Here is a 19,274-nt window from a genome sequence, read left to right as displayed (position 1 = left end):
GCTTTTAAAAATCTAAGAAGCAGTTGCTTTATTCCTCCTTTCTGTACAGTGATTACCTTTACCTTCAGTGAAATTCCTGCTTTTCATAGACTTGCCTTGGCTAATACTAAGGAGATATGGGGAAAAAAAAAATCCTTCAGCCCTTCATGTTGATGAAGCAGTGATCCATAATAAATTCCTTTACAGCTCTTACTTACTTTGTAAGTAAAAATGCTAGTGAAATATAGTGAAATTGCTGTTTCAACCAATTTCCTGCTAGGAAATTAACAGTGCATTGTGAAGAGACCTCTGTGTGCTTTGGAGGTGGGTGATACCTGCTGCTTATTGCTCAGCCAGTTTCCAATGGTGACCTGCTCTTCTGTTATTGTAAAAGCACAGTTTGGGGGCATTTTAGCAATTTGCTCAAATTTCTGAGTAACGTTTTCTGGTTTCTGATTCTCACAGCAGTGCTGTTACTTGGATCACATCCCATGTCCATTAGTTCTGGACGTTTTAAACCACGTTTCCAAATTCCTGCTTCTGTCTGTCACCTATGAATTGATTTGAATCTTAAACTTTAGATCCTCCTCTTCAATGAGGAGGCACAGCGTTCGAGTATGCCTTACTCACACTTTTAGGATTTCGAGTACGCAATTGCAGAAATGTGAGAAAAACTAGGCCTGATTCGTTGCACTTATGTTTAGATTTGAGGGGGTTCTGATGTAGTCTTTTGTTTTGTAAATGATTAAGTCTAACTAAGGAAAGCATTAAAAAAAAAAAGGCAAAGCATCTGAAAACTGAAATTTCTACGCTTCTAAGGGGTATCTTCTAATTTGAAATTATATTTTAAAAGCCCACTAGGTGGCAGACTTCAAAATTTCAAGGGATTGCTTTTAGTAAGTTCTCTTTCTGAGCTGACGGTTGTTGCTTTCGTAACATTTAAACACAGTCCTTCGATAAGAAAAGCTATGTTCCATGACCTAAACATGAAGGCACAAGAAGGCCTGCTTGGGTTTTTGAAAAACGAAAATAAGCACTTGAGTGATGTACAAGGGAGAAGTGAACGGTTTTGTAAAGCAGTACGGATGTAGATGGAATAGCAAGCATGGATTTGGGTCTTTAAAAATGAGGATTTGGCTAAATGGGATTAGGAAAGATTATAATATTCAAGGTATGGTGTTAAATCCGATATCGAAAGTGTCTGGAATAAAGCACATTGTTATCGGGTCCTGTCACAGTTGAATCTGTGCTTTATTTCGACATTTCTTTTTTCCTCTTTATCTTCTGGGTGCACTCTGTGAGAAGTTACAGCAAAGAGGCCCTTATCTGTCACAATACTTTTCTTCCTTCTCCTTTTATTTCTCGTGACCTTCTGTCATATCTAGGTCCCATTTTAGCACAGATTTTGTAAATTCTCTTAACGCTTTCTTTGTTGTTCAGTTTTAATAACCTTCTAATTACCCACTAGGTCCTTGAGGACCTTTGCTTGTGTCACATTACTGATATCAAGAAAGTTAGCAAGCAGTTGTGAATCCAAAGAGGCCAAGTGAGGGATTCGGGGCAGTGGCTTGCATGATACAGCATGTGACCCCGAAACAGCAAACAGAATATTTGTGTGTGTTAAAGCTAATAAGGGTGACAAAGTTGGATGTAGTGCTACTATTCATGTTATTTCCTGACACGGTACGTAGCTGGAAGAACACAACTGTTGATCTGGGGAAGGCAACCTGTTACCGTGTAATGCTCAATCCGTAACAGAGTGCTTCGTGCCTTGGTAGTAGTTTGTTAAAACAAAAATTTAATGCTTTTACAGAGATTATTGAAATCTTCTGGTACGTTTTGAAAGATGAATTGCATAGCAAATGTGCCCTAGTCTTAGGGCAGGTTCCTGCTTTCTGAGCTCTCTGCTCACTGATGTCTTTTGAGACAGTTGTCGCTTTCTGCTTGGTCTCTTCTGCTTGAACTCCCCAAGCACTGTGCCTGTCTCCTCCTGAGAGCTGAAGCTACAGGCTTGCATTACTTGGTGTGGGAACATGGAGTGTGTTCGTAGTCTTGCTCTGCTTCAAACTGTTGGCCTTGTCTGACACAAAATGAAGTCTGTACCGACCTCTTGTGCCCAAAATCTCCATTTCTCTTGAGTATGGACAAGTGGCTGATGATTTGCCAGGTGTGTGGATTTATTTCATTGATTTTCAGACAACTTTGTAGTTTTGCATGATGTCCTATCTTGGGGTCATTGTGGCCATTGCCTACCTTGGCTTCCCAAAAACCTTTCTGTGTTGAATCATGACGGTTTCCTGTGCTGTCTGTCTTCCTTTCCAAGGAGGAAGAGATCTCTGTGGGCTCAGCTGATGAAAACTGAATGGATGGATGGATGGATATGCTGTTGAGCTTAATTGCTAGAATATCCAAGTGGAAAGGTGCAGAACTGGAGAATATGTAAGCATTTTAAACATATGTAGGCAGGACCCCAGGGCTCCTGTCAGACCTCTTCATTCACATGGAACTGAAGCCTTCTGTAGATTCCTGTGGGCTCCCACAGAAGATTTTCTTTCACAGACCTTGCATAAATACTGTAAAGCCCAAAGACAGGAATTCAAAACAAAACGAAACCAGCTAGAATTCAGGAAATAGACTTGTGGGTGTCTGTGGCTAGCATAGTGCTTTGAACGAAGGCTTCTGCTAATGTACAGAGAATTGGATTAAGCCTGTTACTAACTAATATCTTGTTCATCTGATGTAGGTGTAAGGTATGCAAGTTGTCAGGAACATAATGCATTGGTGTTATCGATCTCAGCAAAGATAGCTAGCAAGTAGGGGTTAAATACCAGGTTTAGATAAATTCCAGCCAAGTTAGGGCTGTTTGAGATCTCAGTTCTGGCCGATGGCATCAGTGACTCGAGAAGGAGCATAGGAAGACCCGGGGCTCAGCCGATCCTTAGGGTGAGTTGCCTCCTGGCAGTGTCTTGCTTTCATGCAAAGCAGCCACTCCTGGCACCAGGTGACTTTGGTAAGTAACACTTCTGGGAGCTGCAGCGGCAGTCTTGCACAGGAGCACTGAGTGGCACCCATTTTGGGGGCAAGCCACAGTTGATCGGAGCTTGCTGGGACCTTATAGCTTTGGAGCAAGTTCCACGTCTAGAAACATTGCACTTCAAGTCTCCCTTGCTGCTCTCTAGTGGCTTGGGAACTGGGGTCTCAATGCTGATGCAGACCAAGTGGCTGCATTAAGACAAATCTGTTGTCAATTTGCACTCACCCAGGACACGGAAACTAAACCAATCCTGCATTATAAAGGTGAGTTGTTCTTTAACAACTTTAACTTCTATTTTAACAACATTGCCCCAAGAGTAGTTTGTAGAAGAGGGTGCAGTATCAGCCAGAAACAAGCATCTCGCTCTCGTCGTCTTCTATAGTTTTCACTGAACAGGATTTAGGAGCTAGGCTGATCAGGAACTGTGACAGGTGAAATTCATTCATTCGATGTATGCACTCAGAGTACATCAGGGAAACATCCAGGCAGAGGAGCAGCAGCAGCCCCATCCTAGAAAAGAAACTTGCACAAATTAACAGACAAGCACTGAATGCAGCACTGGAAAAAATAAGACTCTGGAGATATGGCAGTAACACGGTGAAATGGGAACAATAACGTTTTGAAATGATGCGTCATTTCTCCACGAGCTGTTGGAATTCATGATGATGTGGAATAACGTGATAAGATGGTACTCAAAGTAATGATAATTACGGGATTTAGCAACTTATTCCCACTTTTTGAAGGTTGTCTTGTAGATGATACTGAAAAAAAAAAAAAAAAGGCTGTTTAAGGAAACTTAGTACAGGGGTAACTCATTTGGAAAAAAAAAAAATCAAGTAAAGGAATAATTTTGAGGAAAACTCTAACTTGTTTGGAAGTTTCCAAGCTCTACGTTGCCAGTAACCTGTATGTATGTACTCCGGTGGATTGTGCCTGCCATAAATTAGAGCAATTTTGACAAGCTTTAACGAAGCAGTTTCATGTCGTGGTAGAGCATATGCGTTCATGGGATGAATCTTGAAGAACCAGAGCTTGAAATGGGAGAAGGTGAAGCGGAAAAAGATGTAAGCAGCCTTAAAAATGAGCAACTCCATGGTGCGTTTTACAGAAAAATACAGCAGGCGTGGCGCCTCGGCCGGGACGAGGGCTGTATGTGGGCACCACCCATAGGAAATATGTTCAGGGGGTTTCCTGGTGCCTCCCCTCTGCCTTTCAGCTTAGATCCTTGACCCTTACTGCCAAAGCGAAGGAAAATAAATAAACCCAGGCGTTAATTTTCCACACGGGGGGGGGGTAGCACTGGGGGGGGCTGGGGCTACCCCCGGCTCTCCCTTGGCGTGCGGCCCCGAGGCGGGCGCTGCCTTTTGGCGTGTTAAACCCAACAAAAACCCCAACCCCCGCCCTCCTCTCGTCAGGGGGAGGCCGAACCGGAGGGCCGGGGAGGGAAAAAGCTCGGTGGCGGCGGGACGAGGAGGAGGAGGAGGAGCTGGAGCGGCAGGAAGGGTGTTTCCCTGCGCCGCTCCAGCTCCCGGTGACTCAGGCAGGAAACTCCCAGCCCGGCGCGGCCCAGGAGCGGAGCCACCCTCCCCGAGTCCCCTCCGGAGCCCCCCGGAGCCGGGCCGGGACCCCCGGAGCCGGCAGCGCCCAGCGGGTGAGAGCCGGGGGGCGGCGGAGCCCGCCCGGGCTGCGGGGCTCGGAGCGGGGGGGGCCCGGCCCCGGCTGCGGGCCCCGGCGGCGCCGCCTCAGGCGCGGCCTCGCCCCCTGCCCGGCGTAGGGGCGGCGGGCGGTGACCTCGTCTGGGGGCTTTTTGGTTTATTTTGTCTCGTTTTGGGGTCGTTTCTCGTAGCTCAGGTGGCTGCAAGCCGGCCTGTCTCTCGTTTGGCGTCAAAAGTCCCAATGCTCGCCTCAGCAACCGCGACCCGTCGGCTGGTACCGCAGGGCTTGCTTGGGTTTTGCTTCCAGCGCTGTCCCCCAGCGGGTTGGGGACAAAACCAAACAAAAATCGTGTATAAGTTCAGCCTACATCAAGGTGGCGGTCCCGTGGGTCTGCAGGCATCGAGCAGGGCTTTTGGGGAAGTCGAGCTTTATCCAGTTAAATGAGTGATGTTTCAGCGAAACCCGTGGTGTGAGGGGGTAGCAGGGTGGTGGATGAATTCACAGACATCTTGTACGTGGCTGGGATGTGTTTCTGACAGATAAGGGCCGAAACATTTCATCCCTTGGAGTCTTTCCTTCAGCCCCTGAGATAACCCTCTAGCTCCTCAGTGAAGCGTCTGCCCCTCGGTGAGCCCTCTCTGCCTTGCTGGCTCATTCCGGTGCCACCCCACGGTAGGTCCGAGTGGCATTTAGACATGTAGATTGTTATTTATGCTACCGGGAAGTCGTCTGGGAGTCTGCCCCGAGTGGAGGAAAGCTGCCTGGAAGGGTTTCTCCCTAATTACACGGCCCTGCTGCTGTAAGCCAGGGGAGAGGCAAAGCGTAGGTTAGGCTCTGCAACAAGCACGGTCCTTAGTGCGTTCCCCTCCTTTGTCACAACTGTATTAACTTACCGAAAACTTCCCCGTGCGGTGTCCCTGCTTGGCAATTTTTTCAGTGAGGCTTCTAATAATACCCTAAGATAACTTTTTGTTTTCCGGCTTATGCTGGTATCAGCTGCATGTATACAAACTGCCTTACGCACAGGCTGAGTCTGCATGCTCTGTGCTCACAAAGGTTCTTGCTTCGTAGTTTTATCCAACTCCTGCTTTTTGCCCTTTCAAAAACTCTTTTTGTTTCTTTCCTCCTGACCTAACATAACAGACTTCTCAGCATTCCCAAACAACTGGCCCGTGAAGCCTGTCTGGTGCAGGCAGCCGGCATTTCTGTGGCTGCCCAGAAGGAGGAGGAGGAGGAGATATTCGGAAACAGCCTGCACAAGATCGGGGTGCAGCAGCATCAAAGCTTGCTCAAGGAAATGTGCAGTTCATTTTCTTTTTCCTTTAAAGGATAATGTTGCTGGGTAAGACTGCATTGTTTGCAGACCTGGGGTTTGGTCAGCTCCCGTTCAGGGTGCTGAGGAGGAGAGTGGAGCAGCGTTTGAGATGTGTTCAGACCTCTGCTAACTGAGGTCTGGATATTGTGTTATCTATTAAGGGGATTTGAATTGTGACAATTGTTCTAAAAAATCCACGTTATGAGAAAGGGAATGTTCCACAAACAATCCATACTCTTCATTTCGTAACTCCTGAATGACTGCTTGACACAAAAAATTGTAATTCTTTAGTGTACAATGTACACTATCTAAAGCATTTGTTAACAAAATCCTTGTTTTTTCAGTTTGCTTTAGGTAGAAATCTGCCCCTAGGCTTGAACCCACAATCTCTCTTGACCAACTACACAGACCTTAAAGTATAATTAATAGATAGCTGCTCCAGCTGCATGATTATATTAGACGTTGGACTCATATGTGGCTTAATTTTGTTTAATGCTTTCTTTATTCTCTCTGGGAGAGAGGTATCTTGGAAGGTGACTAGTCCCTGAGAGAGGTGCCATGATCTTTTCATAACTTGTTTCTCAGAATCAGCAGACTTTATTTTGTTCTTTGCCTTTTCTTGAAAGACTTCTTCAGAAACATTCAGATCAAGGCTTGTTTAAAGAGTGGAGACTTCAGAGCAGTTGTACTGGATCTACAAAGTTACATAAGACGGAACAAAAATCCCTTACAAAGCTCCTTTTCGTGGATTCAGTTTTATTCATCGGTCGGCCAGAAAGCTGCTAGAATAGCTTGCAGTGTTACAGAAGAGAAAATTAATTTTAGGATAATTTCCACATGCATTTATGTATGAGTCAAGACGATCCCATTTTACAGTCATTGCTCCGTGTTCTCGGGGCAAATTCTTAATGTGGTTCCTTCACTGTACCAACAAGTAAAAGTAAACTTTAATGTTGGGCAGTGTGCTGTACCGTAGTGAATCAGAAGTCAAGATGTGACTGACTTTTCTCTTCTTTTTCTGACTTTCTTTTCTCTTGAAAGAGCGACAGGGAGAGTTTCTGAATTTTTATTGTCTATATATTTTTAAACAGCTGTAGCTACTATGGCAAGCCCAGCTCAGGAAGTAATTATTTAAGACCTGCAATAAGGGCTTGTTTCTGTAGGGGTTTTGCAGGAGCTTGACACAAACTGAGCACAAACGGCCGGCGAAGTGGTTCGGATGGATCCGTGTGTGCACGTGGGAATGTGATTCATGGAACTGCTTCTGAGCTCCCCTTGGATGTGCTCTCGATTAGATCACTTGGTAATCTGAGAGTGAGAAGTAAACAGAACAGGCTTGGAAACTCCTGATATCCAGAACATAAAACTTGCTACAAGTGGCCTCTGGTAGACTCTCTTCTCAGGAGGGGTGTGAGAGGAGGAAAGGTGGACGTGATGGTCCTCCAGCTGGGCAGGTCGTTTCTGCAGGTCTTCTTTTCGGGAGTGTTGGTCAGGAGGTGATAGAATGACCAAACAATTTTTTAAAGCCAAGAATGACTCAATGGGAGCATAAAATGCCTTTTCCCCTCCCCTTCCTCCACCCAAAGGCATCTTAATATTTTAGAGAAGGTGCAGACTTACGCTTTTTAGATGACTGTTTCTACAAACCGTCAGCAGGGGTGAGTCTCTGTAATGCTCTTATGAATGCATACAGTATAAAGCATAAGAAAAATAAACAGTGCTGGATGTTTTAGAAAAAAAAACAAAAACAAAAACAAAAACTAAACACCTGTTTTTCAAAGCTAGCACTATGTTAGGACATAGAGAAGGCTCTTGGGAGACCTCACGGTGGCCTTCCAGTACCTAAAGGGGGCCTGCAAGAAGGCTGGGGAGGGACTCTGTCAGGGAGTGGAGTGATAGCACAAGGGGGAATGGCTTTGAACTAAGAGGAGATTTAGATTAGACATAAAGAAGAAGTTCTTCACCCAGAGGGTGGCAAGGCCCTGGCACAGGCTGCCCAGAGAAGCTGTGGCTGCCCCATCCCTGGAGGTGCTCAAGGCCAGGCTGGATGGGGCTTTGGGCAGCCTGGGCTGCTGGGAGGTGTCCCTGCCCATGGCAGGGGGGTGGAACTGGGTGGTCTGTATGGCCCCTTCCAACCCAAACCATTCTGTGGTTCTCTGACATGGGTCTTAAGGGTTGATGTGCAAGGTAGTGATTCCAGAAGCCATGTCTGGAAAATGACTTGAAAAGAGTGCACCCCCTTCTCCCTGGAGGAAAGCAATGTTTTCTTCCCCACCCTGGCCCCTGATGTTGTGAAACCAAAGCATGGTTCAAGACCTTACATGCTGAAAGAAGCAGTTTGTTTAACAAGAGGGGTTGTGTTATTGCGTGGACCGAAACAGAAAGACTCCAGGCTCGGTCTCTGTGGGTCATTTCCCTCACCTGTAGCATGGCAGCCTGGTGCTCTACCCACCAACATACCTGCTGCTTTCAGTGTGTGTGTGCAGGTGGACCCTCTCGTGATTAAATAACAGCACTGTGTTGTCTTCCCTCTAAAAAGGATAACCCACCAAGCCCGTGTGGAAGAGGCAGTGCATAAGCAACGTGTGCCAGCAGCCTTTCCACAGGACGCGTTTGTGGTGCTGTCTGAGGAATGCACACCCGCTTCCTCCTCTTCTTTCTGGGATCACAGTGGTTCTTGCTGTTTTCTTCCTTGTTCCTTGCAGAATCCTTGCATTGGGAATCTTCTCCTTGCTAAGAAACGAGAGGGCTTTTCACAGCTGCTGAGCATGCCCTAAGTTGAGTGCTTCAGTGCTTCGCTGCTGTGCTGGGTTTGAGGCATTCCCAAAGCAACGCCGAACAGCGTTGGCTCCTAACACATCTGCGTGGCATTACAGGAGCTGGTTCACAGAGCTCCCGCAGCAGCAGGAGGAATCTGAAACACCAGGATGGGAAACGTGCACGTCGAGGGTGGCTGCAGGAGATCAGCAAAATGCCCAACGCAGCAAAACACGATGAGAAGATCAAACCAACGGGGGAGGAGTGAACTGTGTGAGGGGAAAAGCACATGAAAAAGGGAAGGGGAGTTAGCCAAGAAGCAATCAAAACGAAGAACTGGAAGTCAAAGGACAGCAAAACCTAAGCTGTGCTTGCTGCAATTCAAAGACGGAGCATCAGAGAGTGTCAAAAGGGCGAGGGAAATGGGCGCAGCAGAACCCAAGCTAGAGTGAGGGAATAGACAGAGCTTCAGCTTCCTTCTGTCCTGAGGAGAGGCCAAGTACTGCAGCAGGGTTTTTCATATGTGTGGAAGTTTTAAAATTCACGTGTTTTTTAATGTGGTATTCACGCAGAATATAAATTCAGTTTGGTAAGAACTAGCAAGCAAATCAACACAAGCCACCTGGCCCCACCAGTAGTGGGTACGTATATTTTTTTATTATTGTTATTTTGAAACCAAGGGGCTTGTATTCTGGGCTCGAGGCTTAGCTACATAGATAAACCAACCCACGGAGAAGGCCCGTGAATTCCTGCAGTGCGAGTGCCGTTGCAGAGCAGACAGACCCTCCCTCCTCGACCGCGTGCGTGGGATTCCTTCCGAGCGAGGAACTGCGGGGCTGGGCCCCTGCCGTGCCGCCGTGGATTTACAAACAAAACGGGTGGCAGTGAGCAGAATCAGGCTCCTGTTTTTGGAGTGTGTGAGTTGCACTGTGTGGGGCTATCACTCGACCCTAGGTTTGATCATCGGGACGTTGCTGGGCTGTAAGAACGTGGTAGGAGGCTGGTAGCCCTGGAGGAGGGGGGGCGCCTGCAATTCCTCCACGAGCGTGACTGATTCTCAGCTGCCTGCTGCTCCGTGTGTCAGCCAGCCGCTGCGTCTCGGGGACCACGGTGCTGGCAGCAGCGTCCTGCTGCCCTTGGTGGTGCTGTGGGCAGGGAGGGTCGGCCCTGAGTCACGGCAGCGTGGCTTTTGGGTTCCACGCACGGCGCTGCGGCCGCTTCCCCGAGCATCCGGCACCGCACCGAGTTCAGCATTACTCTTATGTTCCGTTCTTCTAGGGTTTGCTGTGCTGCCGGGGTAGGATAATTCAGTCTTTTTTAATTTATTTATTTTTTTATTTTCCTTTTTACACTTCCTGAACCTTTTTTACTCCAAATGCAGGCTTCGTGAAAGCTTAGCTGCCTGTCAGATCTGTTGCAGAAAGGACGGTCAGCCGCTGTTTGCTTCCTTCTGTCCCTTACTTTAATAAGGTGGGTCAGGAAATGATGTGAAAGGACTTTTTCTTTGCTCCCTCAGCTTATTCAAATCTGTTGCTTAGGAACGAAGAGGAGCTCCAATCCTGAAAAAAAAGCACCCAAACCCACCCTGCATGAATCCCCTTCGCAAAAAGGCAGATCCTGGCGTCAGAGCACTGAAAAAGAGCATTCAGATGGGACAGGTCCAGCATATTGCTGTTCTCTGAAGCAGTTTAGTTATCAGCTTGTTAAAATCGCTTCTGCTCAGCCTGAGCCGATAGATCTGCAGCTGAGCCGCTGCTGGTTTTGAAGCTTATTTAAGACCAAACAAAACTAAAAGTGAAATTTTGAAAGAGATCTTGGAAGTTGGAAAGAAAAGTGAGCATCACAGTTGTTGCTGTACTGTTCCTGGGAAGGAAGATCAGTTCCTTTCGTTACCTCTTGCCTTCATAAGGGCCCATTGTGTTCGGTCTCATGGTTTATCTTGAGCTGGAACACTACGAGGAATATTGAATCAATTCATCTTCATAGAAAAATGACCCAATCGATTTTCTGCGAGCCAATAACGTGGAAGAATGGCACAAGGGAACAGAAGAAATGAGAAAAATGTTGCGTTGCTATAGGGATAGAGCTGAACGTCTGCTGTGCAGAGCCAGCCTGTTCCTGCGGGAATGCTGTCGCCGATTCCTATGGAGATCACCGAGGTCCCAGTTCATTAGATCATTCGCTTGTCTTTTTAAGTTTATCCCTATTTTAATTCTTCTCCTACTGTGGATGGTCTGCTTGAATACCTTTGTGCCTTTTTTTTGAAGGATGTGCTTCTTTTCCCCTTCCTTAGCTGCTGCACTTAGAATTATCTGAATTTTATCATCATATCCTGCCCTGTGAAATAGATTAAGCTTTGGTTTATTTACTTCTTTAAGCCTATTTTGAAAAATCAGAACAACTTGTGCAAAGGCATTTCAATTCACAGATTGCACCACAATCATAATTTTCAGTATCCATGCTAGGCTTAGTTTAAGACTCCTGGTTTAATTTGAAATTCAAAGATGCTTTTGGAGACTTAGGAAAGAAAAGAGCCAGTGTCAAAGGAAGTGCTGTTTAAAGTGCAGACAGGCTTCCTCTTTGTCTTATTTTGAGCCTGGGAACATGCACAAGCACTTGGAGCTGCAGTGCATCTGTTCAAAAACAAAATGAAAAAATGTGTCCAGTGGGCTGCAGAAAGGCACAGGGAATCCCCTCCCAGCACCTGCCTGCAGTCAAATACAGCACTGTTCTCGTCTGTGAAATCATAAAAATTTCTAGAGCTTCTGTTATCCAGCAGTTTTTTGATAAGTCATTTATAGCCACCCTTAATTATCTCAGGCTTGGGCATGATTCTTCTTCAGTTTTTTTTTTTTTTTTTGGATAAGAAATAGTTTTTTGGGGTTTTAAGGAAGTTTTTATTTATATCACTTCCTTTTTTAAATGCATTTGTAGATTTCACAGCTGTCAGGCTGAAGTATAACTATTTTTGATGGATTCATGCTTGTTTTAAGAGTTCATGTGTGCTCAGAACTTGTGGTTAAACGAAAATACATACTTTTTTTTTTTTTTTTTTGAGGTCAGTCTTTAAGATACTGGCGTAGATACAGATGAGTCCTTGTGGTCTGACTTGCATCGTGTGTAAAGCCATGCAAGCAGAGATCCAGGCACGTTACTGCATCTGCAACAATTCCTGGAGCTCGTGGTTTCAGTAGAAACCAGGTGCCAGAAAGTGCACAGAGAGAAGAGAGAAGCACATCGACCTCTGGGCGCTCTGGCAACCTTGTTAAACCGGGAGGAAAAACCTCAGGCAGAAGTGAAAAAGATAGAGTGCATCTTCTGCAGCTCTCTAGCACAGCCGTCCCCCAGATGCCACGTGAAGCTGCAGCTTGGTGAGTGTGTGCAGGCAGCCTGTAAGTTTTGACCAGGCGTGGAGGTGGTGCTGACCCCCTGCTCGTCACACGTCCTGTGCTGCACACTCTGATCTTACTGAACAAAGATTTTCATCAAGTGCTTTTAGTGGAGAAGGGCTTTATTTTTCATCTGTAAGCCCAGTTCTGAGGTTCAATTTTTTGTGTTGACAATCAGTGTCCCTCCGAAGTTCAGATGGATTGATCCTGAAGGCCATTAGAGGCTGTTTCTGGGGGAAGTCTTGCCCAAGTGTTTGTGGCAGAAGCTTAAAAGGAACTGCTTGGTCATTTCTGCACTTGCAAGGAGGTCTCAAGAAGCCTACAGTTACTTAAGTTCATTTGCTTTACCCTTTTTTAAGACTTAGTTGCCAGCTACAAGTTACATCTTCTGCATCTGGGGTGCTGTTGCTGACGTGTTTAAGAGCTATCTCCTACCATCTGCCAACATACTCCTGTTTTAGGTATTTATAGACTATTTGTGAATTGTCTCTTGATCTTCTGCTTGATAAATAATTTGACTCGCATAACTCTGTCACTGGCGGAAATCTTAAAAATTCAACAGCGGTGTTTTTGTGTGTGTGTGTCTTTTTTCTTTTTTTCTTTTTCTCCTGCCTCCTTAATTCCTTAGGATTTTTTTTTTTTTTTTAAACTTTGAGCTTGAGAGTGGAATTGTATTACAGCAGTCCTCTTTTTTTTCATAGTGGTTCTGGAGTTAATGCACTTTTCTCTCCGCTCTAATTTCTCAGTCCTTACTTTCTATACTTTCTATTTTTTGTTATTTTCTTCTGGTAACTTCTAATTGGTTGTTGCTGTTCAAAAGACATAAGCAGGAGGAAATTATGGGAAAATTATATATGTATCTTTTTTTATTCCAATTAGTTTTAAACCTCAGAAGGGCCTAAAGAGCAAGCTGAAAGATGCATGCTGGGCATTTTCTGATATGCTTGGAATTAATCTTTTGCTATTACGTTATTCTGTAGGGATGGAGATGTGGAAAAGCTTTATTGATTGCTGTTAGGATTGACCCTCATCTTTAAAAACCAGAGAGTGATGCTGAGCAGGGCACTGCGTGCAATGCCATTGCATGACTGTGAGCAATGTACGGAATGCTGACACTTAAATAGATCAGCAAACCTTCTGTCTGAATGATAAGCAAGTTCCTAAGTCAGATCAAAATGTAAGTAACACTGGAGGAGCTTCAAGGTCTGGTGCCTTTCCTTGTTTTGTTTTTCTTGTGGACCAAATGTCACGGAGACAGCATGGTAAGCTCTGCAGCATAAGCTTTTCTGGGCAGGTCAAGCTGGTGCTCGTCTCCTCCAGAAACGAAAAAGAAGAAAATTCAAGCTAGTCAGTGACCTTGCACTAGCATACACAAAGTTTCCCTAAAAAAAAAACAACTGAATGATGCCTCTGACCCTTGGACATGATGGGACTTCACACTGTAAGACTGAAGCTTGCCTGTACAGGAGACAGGGATTTTTGTGTGCTGGCTTTGAAATCCACAAAAAGAGGCTGGGAATCGGCCCAGACACTGCTGTCTCAGTTAGGAAGCTGAGTGTGCTCCTCAAACACCAGCATTTAGCTAACCAGCACGTAGGGTGTGGGAGTCCCTCTCCTGGAGGGAGGATGAAAGGTAATGAGTGTTTGTTTTTAATAAGTTGTGTACTTCGAGGAAAACATGTTCCTGGAATGCTTTGTCTTTAGTGCTGTAATGCTGGTTGTGATGCAAAGATAATAAAATGGGGGAAAAAAAATGAAAAGTAATTCACACATTGTCTTCTCAGGTAGGTGTAAACCTCAGGTAGGTGTAAAGCTGAAAACACAGCATCACAGGAAAGTAGTAGGAAATAAACCTCACAGCCTGGGTAAATTGACTTGTATAACTATAATTATCAGAGTAACTACGGTGTTTTAATTTGTTCTCATTTAGGTAAACTCCTAATCAGACTGACTTACGATTTTTTAAGGAGATCTTTTGAAGTTTCTCATGTTCTCTGCCAGAAGGGAGTCTGCTAAAATGCTGGTGCTGCTGCCCAGTAATTTCACCTGTAACTTCACTCGAACTGAATGAGTCTCAAGGAAGCAAAACCATCCAGTTTCGTGTCTTGGGAATTTCAGCTTCCTTAATTTAATTTTCCTGATACTTGGGGGGGGGGGTGGGGGAACCAAAACCTCTTTTTGCCAGCCATTCGTGTTTGTACATCAGAAATAACTGTTGTCTTTTGGAGCTGGTTTTATTAACATCAGCAGCAAAAAAAGGAAGGGGGGGAAAGCAACCTTGAAGAAAATCTTTGCTGCCCATGTGGCAGGGCTCGTACATCAGGAGCTTTTGCTCCTGCTCTTCTCGCTGCTCTCAGGCCTCTGCTGCTTGGTCCCAGGGGCAGAGGGTGAGCAGAGCTGGGCCCTGGCCGCGTCTGCAGATGTGTCAGAGCTGGGCAGGAAGGGGCTTCTTCCTCTTTCACGTCTTGCTAGATAATTGAATTAAAAAGCAGGGAACTGGCATGCTGAAATGGCTTGGCCAACCAAGCACCAGGCATGCGGATCAAAATTACCAAATGAGGCCGTGAGCGACCTTAAAACAGGGCTTTTGTAACAGTCTGCTCGCAATTAGTTACGTTCTCCTGGGCCCAGAAATGCTGATTTATCTTTGTGAAATCATGCCGAAGGGCTTGGAAAAAACGTGCCGTCCTGTATTTCTTCTCACAGGCCAGGGGCAGCAGGAAGCCATGTTTCCCTGCCTCACGCCTCCCTCCTGCTGACAGGGGTTAAGTGGGTGTGTGCTGTGAAATGGGTGGTGGCACTGTGAGTGAGAAGGGATTGGGGTTTTGCTTGTGTGTATATCCTTGGCTCTCTTCTGTGCTGGGGAACTGGGGCGTGTTTGAGGAGGAGGAGCACGGAGGGGCTGAGGCTGTCAGGGCCCTCTGGAGGCCACCAGGCCCCAGCCCTGCCCCAGCAGGGCCACCCAGCGCAGGCTGCCCAGGCCCATCTCCAGGCGGCTTTGGAGGGCCCCAAGGAGGAGACCCCACAGCCTCTCTGGGCAGCCTGTGCCAGGGCTCCTCACCCGCACAGCACAGCAGTGCTCCTGGGGCTCAGGGGGAGCCTCCTGGGGGCCTGGTTTTGCCCAGGGCCTCTGCTCCTGGATCTGGGCACCACTGAGAAGAGCCTGGCTTCATCTTCTTTGCACCCTCCCTTCAGGTGTTTGTGGACACTGATGAGATCCCCTGAACCTCCTCTTCCCCAGCTCTCTCAGCCTGCTCATAGGAGAAGGGCTCCAGTCCCTTGCTCATCTTGGTGTCCCAGTGCTGGACTCTTTCCAGTATGTCCATGTCCCTCTTATACTGGGGGACCTGGAACTGGACACAGTGCTCCAAGCATCCTTACTAGTGCTGGGGAGGATGTTTGGGCTGGGGAAGGGTGCTTTGTCATTTTTTCTTCCGTGAAGCGCCAACTCCCCTTTATGTGGTTAAGTGGAGTAGCTTTTAGCTTGAAATGGGGAACCCTTATTTCTCTCTGGGTTTTGAGTATGGGTGGAGGAGGTTTTCATAGCGGTTTGTGGCTGTTCACCTGTCTCATGCCACAGCATGGGAGGGAGCTGGGCAAGTGGGGATTTCTGCTCTGGTAGTGAGTCTGTGGGGAGAAGTTTCATGTATGAAGGAGCCTCTCAGTTAAGCTATCGCAGGTAAAGTGCATTGGCTTTTATTTTAGCTAAAGCTTGATCTATAGATACTCACAACAAAAATATTAAAATAACGTTTATTTGCGGTGCTCTGACTTCTTAGCAACTCTCATCCATTTCCTTCAGGCTGAAATTGTTAAGAGTTCAACCTCCTCACTGGACCTGTGCCCATACATAAAGCTTTTTTTGACATTTGCTTATTTATTGGAGGGAAGATGCTGTGTTTTTTTGCCTGCCCCTCATTGGGAATAACCATGGTGGCTGTGGAGGAGCTCAAGCTGGGCGTGGGATGGTGTTGGGCAAGCGTCCCAGGGCAGCTCTGCCAGCAAGCACTCCTGTCAGTCCAGTCCTTCATCATTTTTCAGCAGGGATTGCCGACTGCGTGATATGGATGCTGCTTATTTATTTATTTTAATGAAACCTCACGTGCTCGGGCTTGAAGCACGGCTGGAGCCATGGTTTCAAGAAGCAAAAGGCCTGCAGATCTTTCTAGCGTAGCTGTTTGAATGTGTTGGCAAGCTCTCTCCGTATGTGGTTTGTTGGTTTTGCAGCTACAGCTTTGGATACCGGTTGGTCTCTGAGGGCAGGTAGCTTATCTGTTCTGAGCGTTTCCTTCCTTTTGCTTTGGTTTCTGTTTTTGCTTTTTTTTTTTTTTGGTGGCGGTGGTCTGTTTGTTTATTAACAACTTCAGATTGGCGTCCTTATGGTTAGATTTGAGGGCAGTACTTCTTTTCTGTGCATTGGAGGCCATTTTTTCCTCTGTTTTTGCGGCATTTCTGGTGTGCAGCAGTGGGGAAGGAGAAACGTTTCTCAGATCGTAAAAGGAGGAGGTTGTCAGTCCTAAAAGTCTTTTTTAAACTTGAATACTAAAACCAACTGAGTTTTGGTTTTACTATTTCCCTTCCATTATGGTGTCTAGAACATGTCTTTATTGATGGGAAACTGCATATTTCCCTCAACAGCAGGAGTTCCCTGCTCTTTGCTACGTGTACGTGCAAGTATACACATGTGTATATATAAATATATTTGTTTTCTTTTAAACCACAGGTGCAAAATGACTGCCCAAGTAACACTGGAGGATGCCTTGTCCAATGTGGATCTCTTGGAAGAATTACCACTGCCAGATCAGCAACCATGTATTGAACCCCCACCATCATCTCTGCTTTACCAGGTCTGTTGTCATTTCAGGAAAAAATATTTTTGCGGATCTTTTGCACAAGTGTGCGCTCTTAAAAAGCAAACAAATGAACAAAACAACAGCAACCAAAAAAAAACAAACATGTTCATATTTACAATATATATAAGTCCTTTTCCCCACCAAGGATTTGATTCTATCTGTTTTCTCTGCAGCCAAACTTCAACACTAACTTTGAGGACAGAAATGCATTTGTCACTGGTATTGCAAGATACATTGAGCAAGCTACAGTCCACTCTAGCATGGTAAGTAGTTGTTCAGATACGTACTTTTTCTTTTACCTGGAATAAAAAAAGAAGAACATTCCTCTTGCGTTTCATTATTGTGGTCACAGAAAACAGGAATCCAGGTTACCTACAACGCTTTGAGGAGGCAATAAGATGAAAAAGCATGTGGCATTTCTTTGTGTACATGTACTTCTCGATAATTTTAGAATTTGCTTTTTTCTTGATCAACCAGTGTTGCTCAAAAGTTTGATGCTTTCTCTGTGCATTTTCCCAGTGTTCTGAGGTGAGTTAGTTGTGTTTACAGCTTTCTGTTGTAACTTAAATGAAAAATTAAAAATTTCCATCCTCCCAAATTTCTTCTGCTTCTCCATCGGGTTAGTGGTGTTGAAGGGCTTTGTTGGCTTCTTCGCTCTAAGTGTATGTGTTAGTGGTTTATTGGCGTCCTTTTGGATAAGGTCTTCCGTGGTGAGTGTGTATGTTAGGGGTTTATTGGTGTGCTTTTGGATAAGTTCTTCTGTGGTTTTTAACAGTTCCACAATAGAAGATAAGACTTAATATGAGCAGCGCCATCTCTGCTGACGGTATTGCTATTGTGGGATACAAAAGAACTTATAGGTTGCAAACACTCGTCTGTACTGAACTTTCAGTTGTTTCATGCACTTTTGAAAAATGAGGAAAAATATGTCTTGTAAGTCTAGAAGCCAGTTCACAAACTGTGGAATGGATACGTTAAACACCTGATTACATGCTACTGAAAGTTATGTAAATTTACACTAGTCTGCCTTTAAAATTATCTGGTGACTCCTTACCCATCTTTTGATTGTGTTTGTATGTTGTCAGTCCTCTTCCTGGACATGTAAATTAAGATACTGCTTTGCATGTGCTGATTCTTCCATCCTTGAACATTCTACCTGCAGTCCCCAGCTTTTATGTATAGATTATAGTGTCTTTAGTTTTGGGAAGAACAAAGCCAAAGATAATTTGATTTGGTGTGATTCTTATCAGTAAGTAGGTGTAATTGCTGCAGTTGTCAACTAGTGATCTCATAGGTGTTTGCTGGTTTAAGTGGTATGAAGATTTTCTCAGAATTAGGTTGGATGCTAAAATGTGACTGAGAATAGATGGATTTTTTTTTTATCTGTTGGTTTATAGGCAAGCTGGGTTTCCATAACTGATTAATTCAAATATCTTTATTTCAGTGGTATAGACAGCTCTGATGCATGTAATGTGCCGGCTGCACCTATTTATTATGGCCATGCTATTTTATATACACGTAGCATGACGTATCATTCTGTTTGTAATATGCATGTGTTTGTACGTATACATCCCGATAAGAGAAATAAGTTTGTTTGGAACAATGGCAGACAAGTGGATTTAATCCTTTTGTTTTACAATGCTTAATTATTACTGAATGTCTTTCTTACAGAATGAAATGCTAGAAGAGGGTCAGGAATATGCTGTCATGTTATACACATGGAGAAGCTGCTCAAGAGCCATTCCACAGGTAAAGGATCAAAACTGAACTGTCCTGCAGGATGTGAACTTCTGTCTTGTTTTGAATACAATTTTTTAACAAGCTCTGGAACTTAGTGTGCTCCTGAATTCAGACTCCTGAGTTAGCAAGCTGGCCATGCCATAGAATAGTGTCTTTTATCACTTGGGAAACAGTTGGCCTTTTTGTTTTTTTTTTCCAAATATTTAAATTCAGAACAGGTTTAACATGTGATATAGCAAGTAATAATTAACATTTAGGTTATGCATTTAGGTTTGTAGATATCCTAGGTAGTCTTTTTCTAAATGTCAGAACTATGCAGTGTTTTCTTGATCTGTATACGAAAACAAACCCCTGTGAATAGATGACAAGTCTATAAGCAGCCTCAGGTATCTGGGAATGGTTGTGCAAGCATGGAGTGGGAAGAAGGTTAAGATACATCAGAAGACTGAACAAAATTATAACCATGCAGTTGACAACAGCATGCTTTTTAAGGAATGTGTAATGCAATTATTTTTGCACTGAAATGCAAGGTTTATTCCATAGTTTAAATA

The 19,274-nt window shown here is 45.0% G+C and overlaps 1 protein-coding gene across 3 annotated transcripts in view; it reads left to right on the top strand.

Moving 5' to 3' along the window:
• Positions 1 to 4,527: 4,527 nt before the first annotated feature.
• CYFIP1 (cytoplasmic FMR1 interacting protein 1) overlaps positions 4,528 to 19,274 on the top strand; it is a 63,123-nt gene continuing 48,376 nt past the window's right edge. For 2 of the 3 annotated variants that reach the window (XM_084506202.1, XM_084506204.1), the window contains exons 1-4: positions 4,528 to 4,664; positions 16,854 to 16,977; positions 17,157 to 17,246; positions 18,655 to 18,732. In XM_084506202.1, the coding sequence (XP_084362328.1) occupies positions 16,861 to 16,977; positions 17,157 to 17,246; positions 18,655 to 18,732 (285 nt within the window). In that variant the 5' untranslated portion in view covers positions 4,528 to 4,664; positions 16,854 to 16,860. Of the gene's footprint in view, positions 4,665 to 12,570; positions 12,592 to 16,853; positions 16,978 to 17,156; positions 17,247 to 18,654; positions 18,733 to 19,274 lie in introns of those variants that run through there. The other variant, XM_084506203.1, reaches the window with a different exon arrangement.

This window comes from Aythya ferina (assembly GCF_964211825.1).
Source record: "Aythya ferina genome assembly, chromosome: 1".
In the NCBI taxonomy this organism is placed as follows: domain Eukaryota; kingdom Metazoa; phylum Chordata; class Aves; order Anseriformes; family Anatidae; genus Aythya; species Aythya ferina.
Note: the sequence above shows the minus strand (reverse complement) of the source record. Positions and strands in the feature narration are given on the sequence as shown.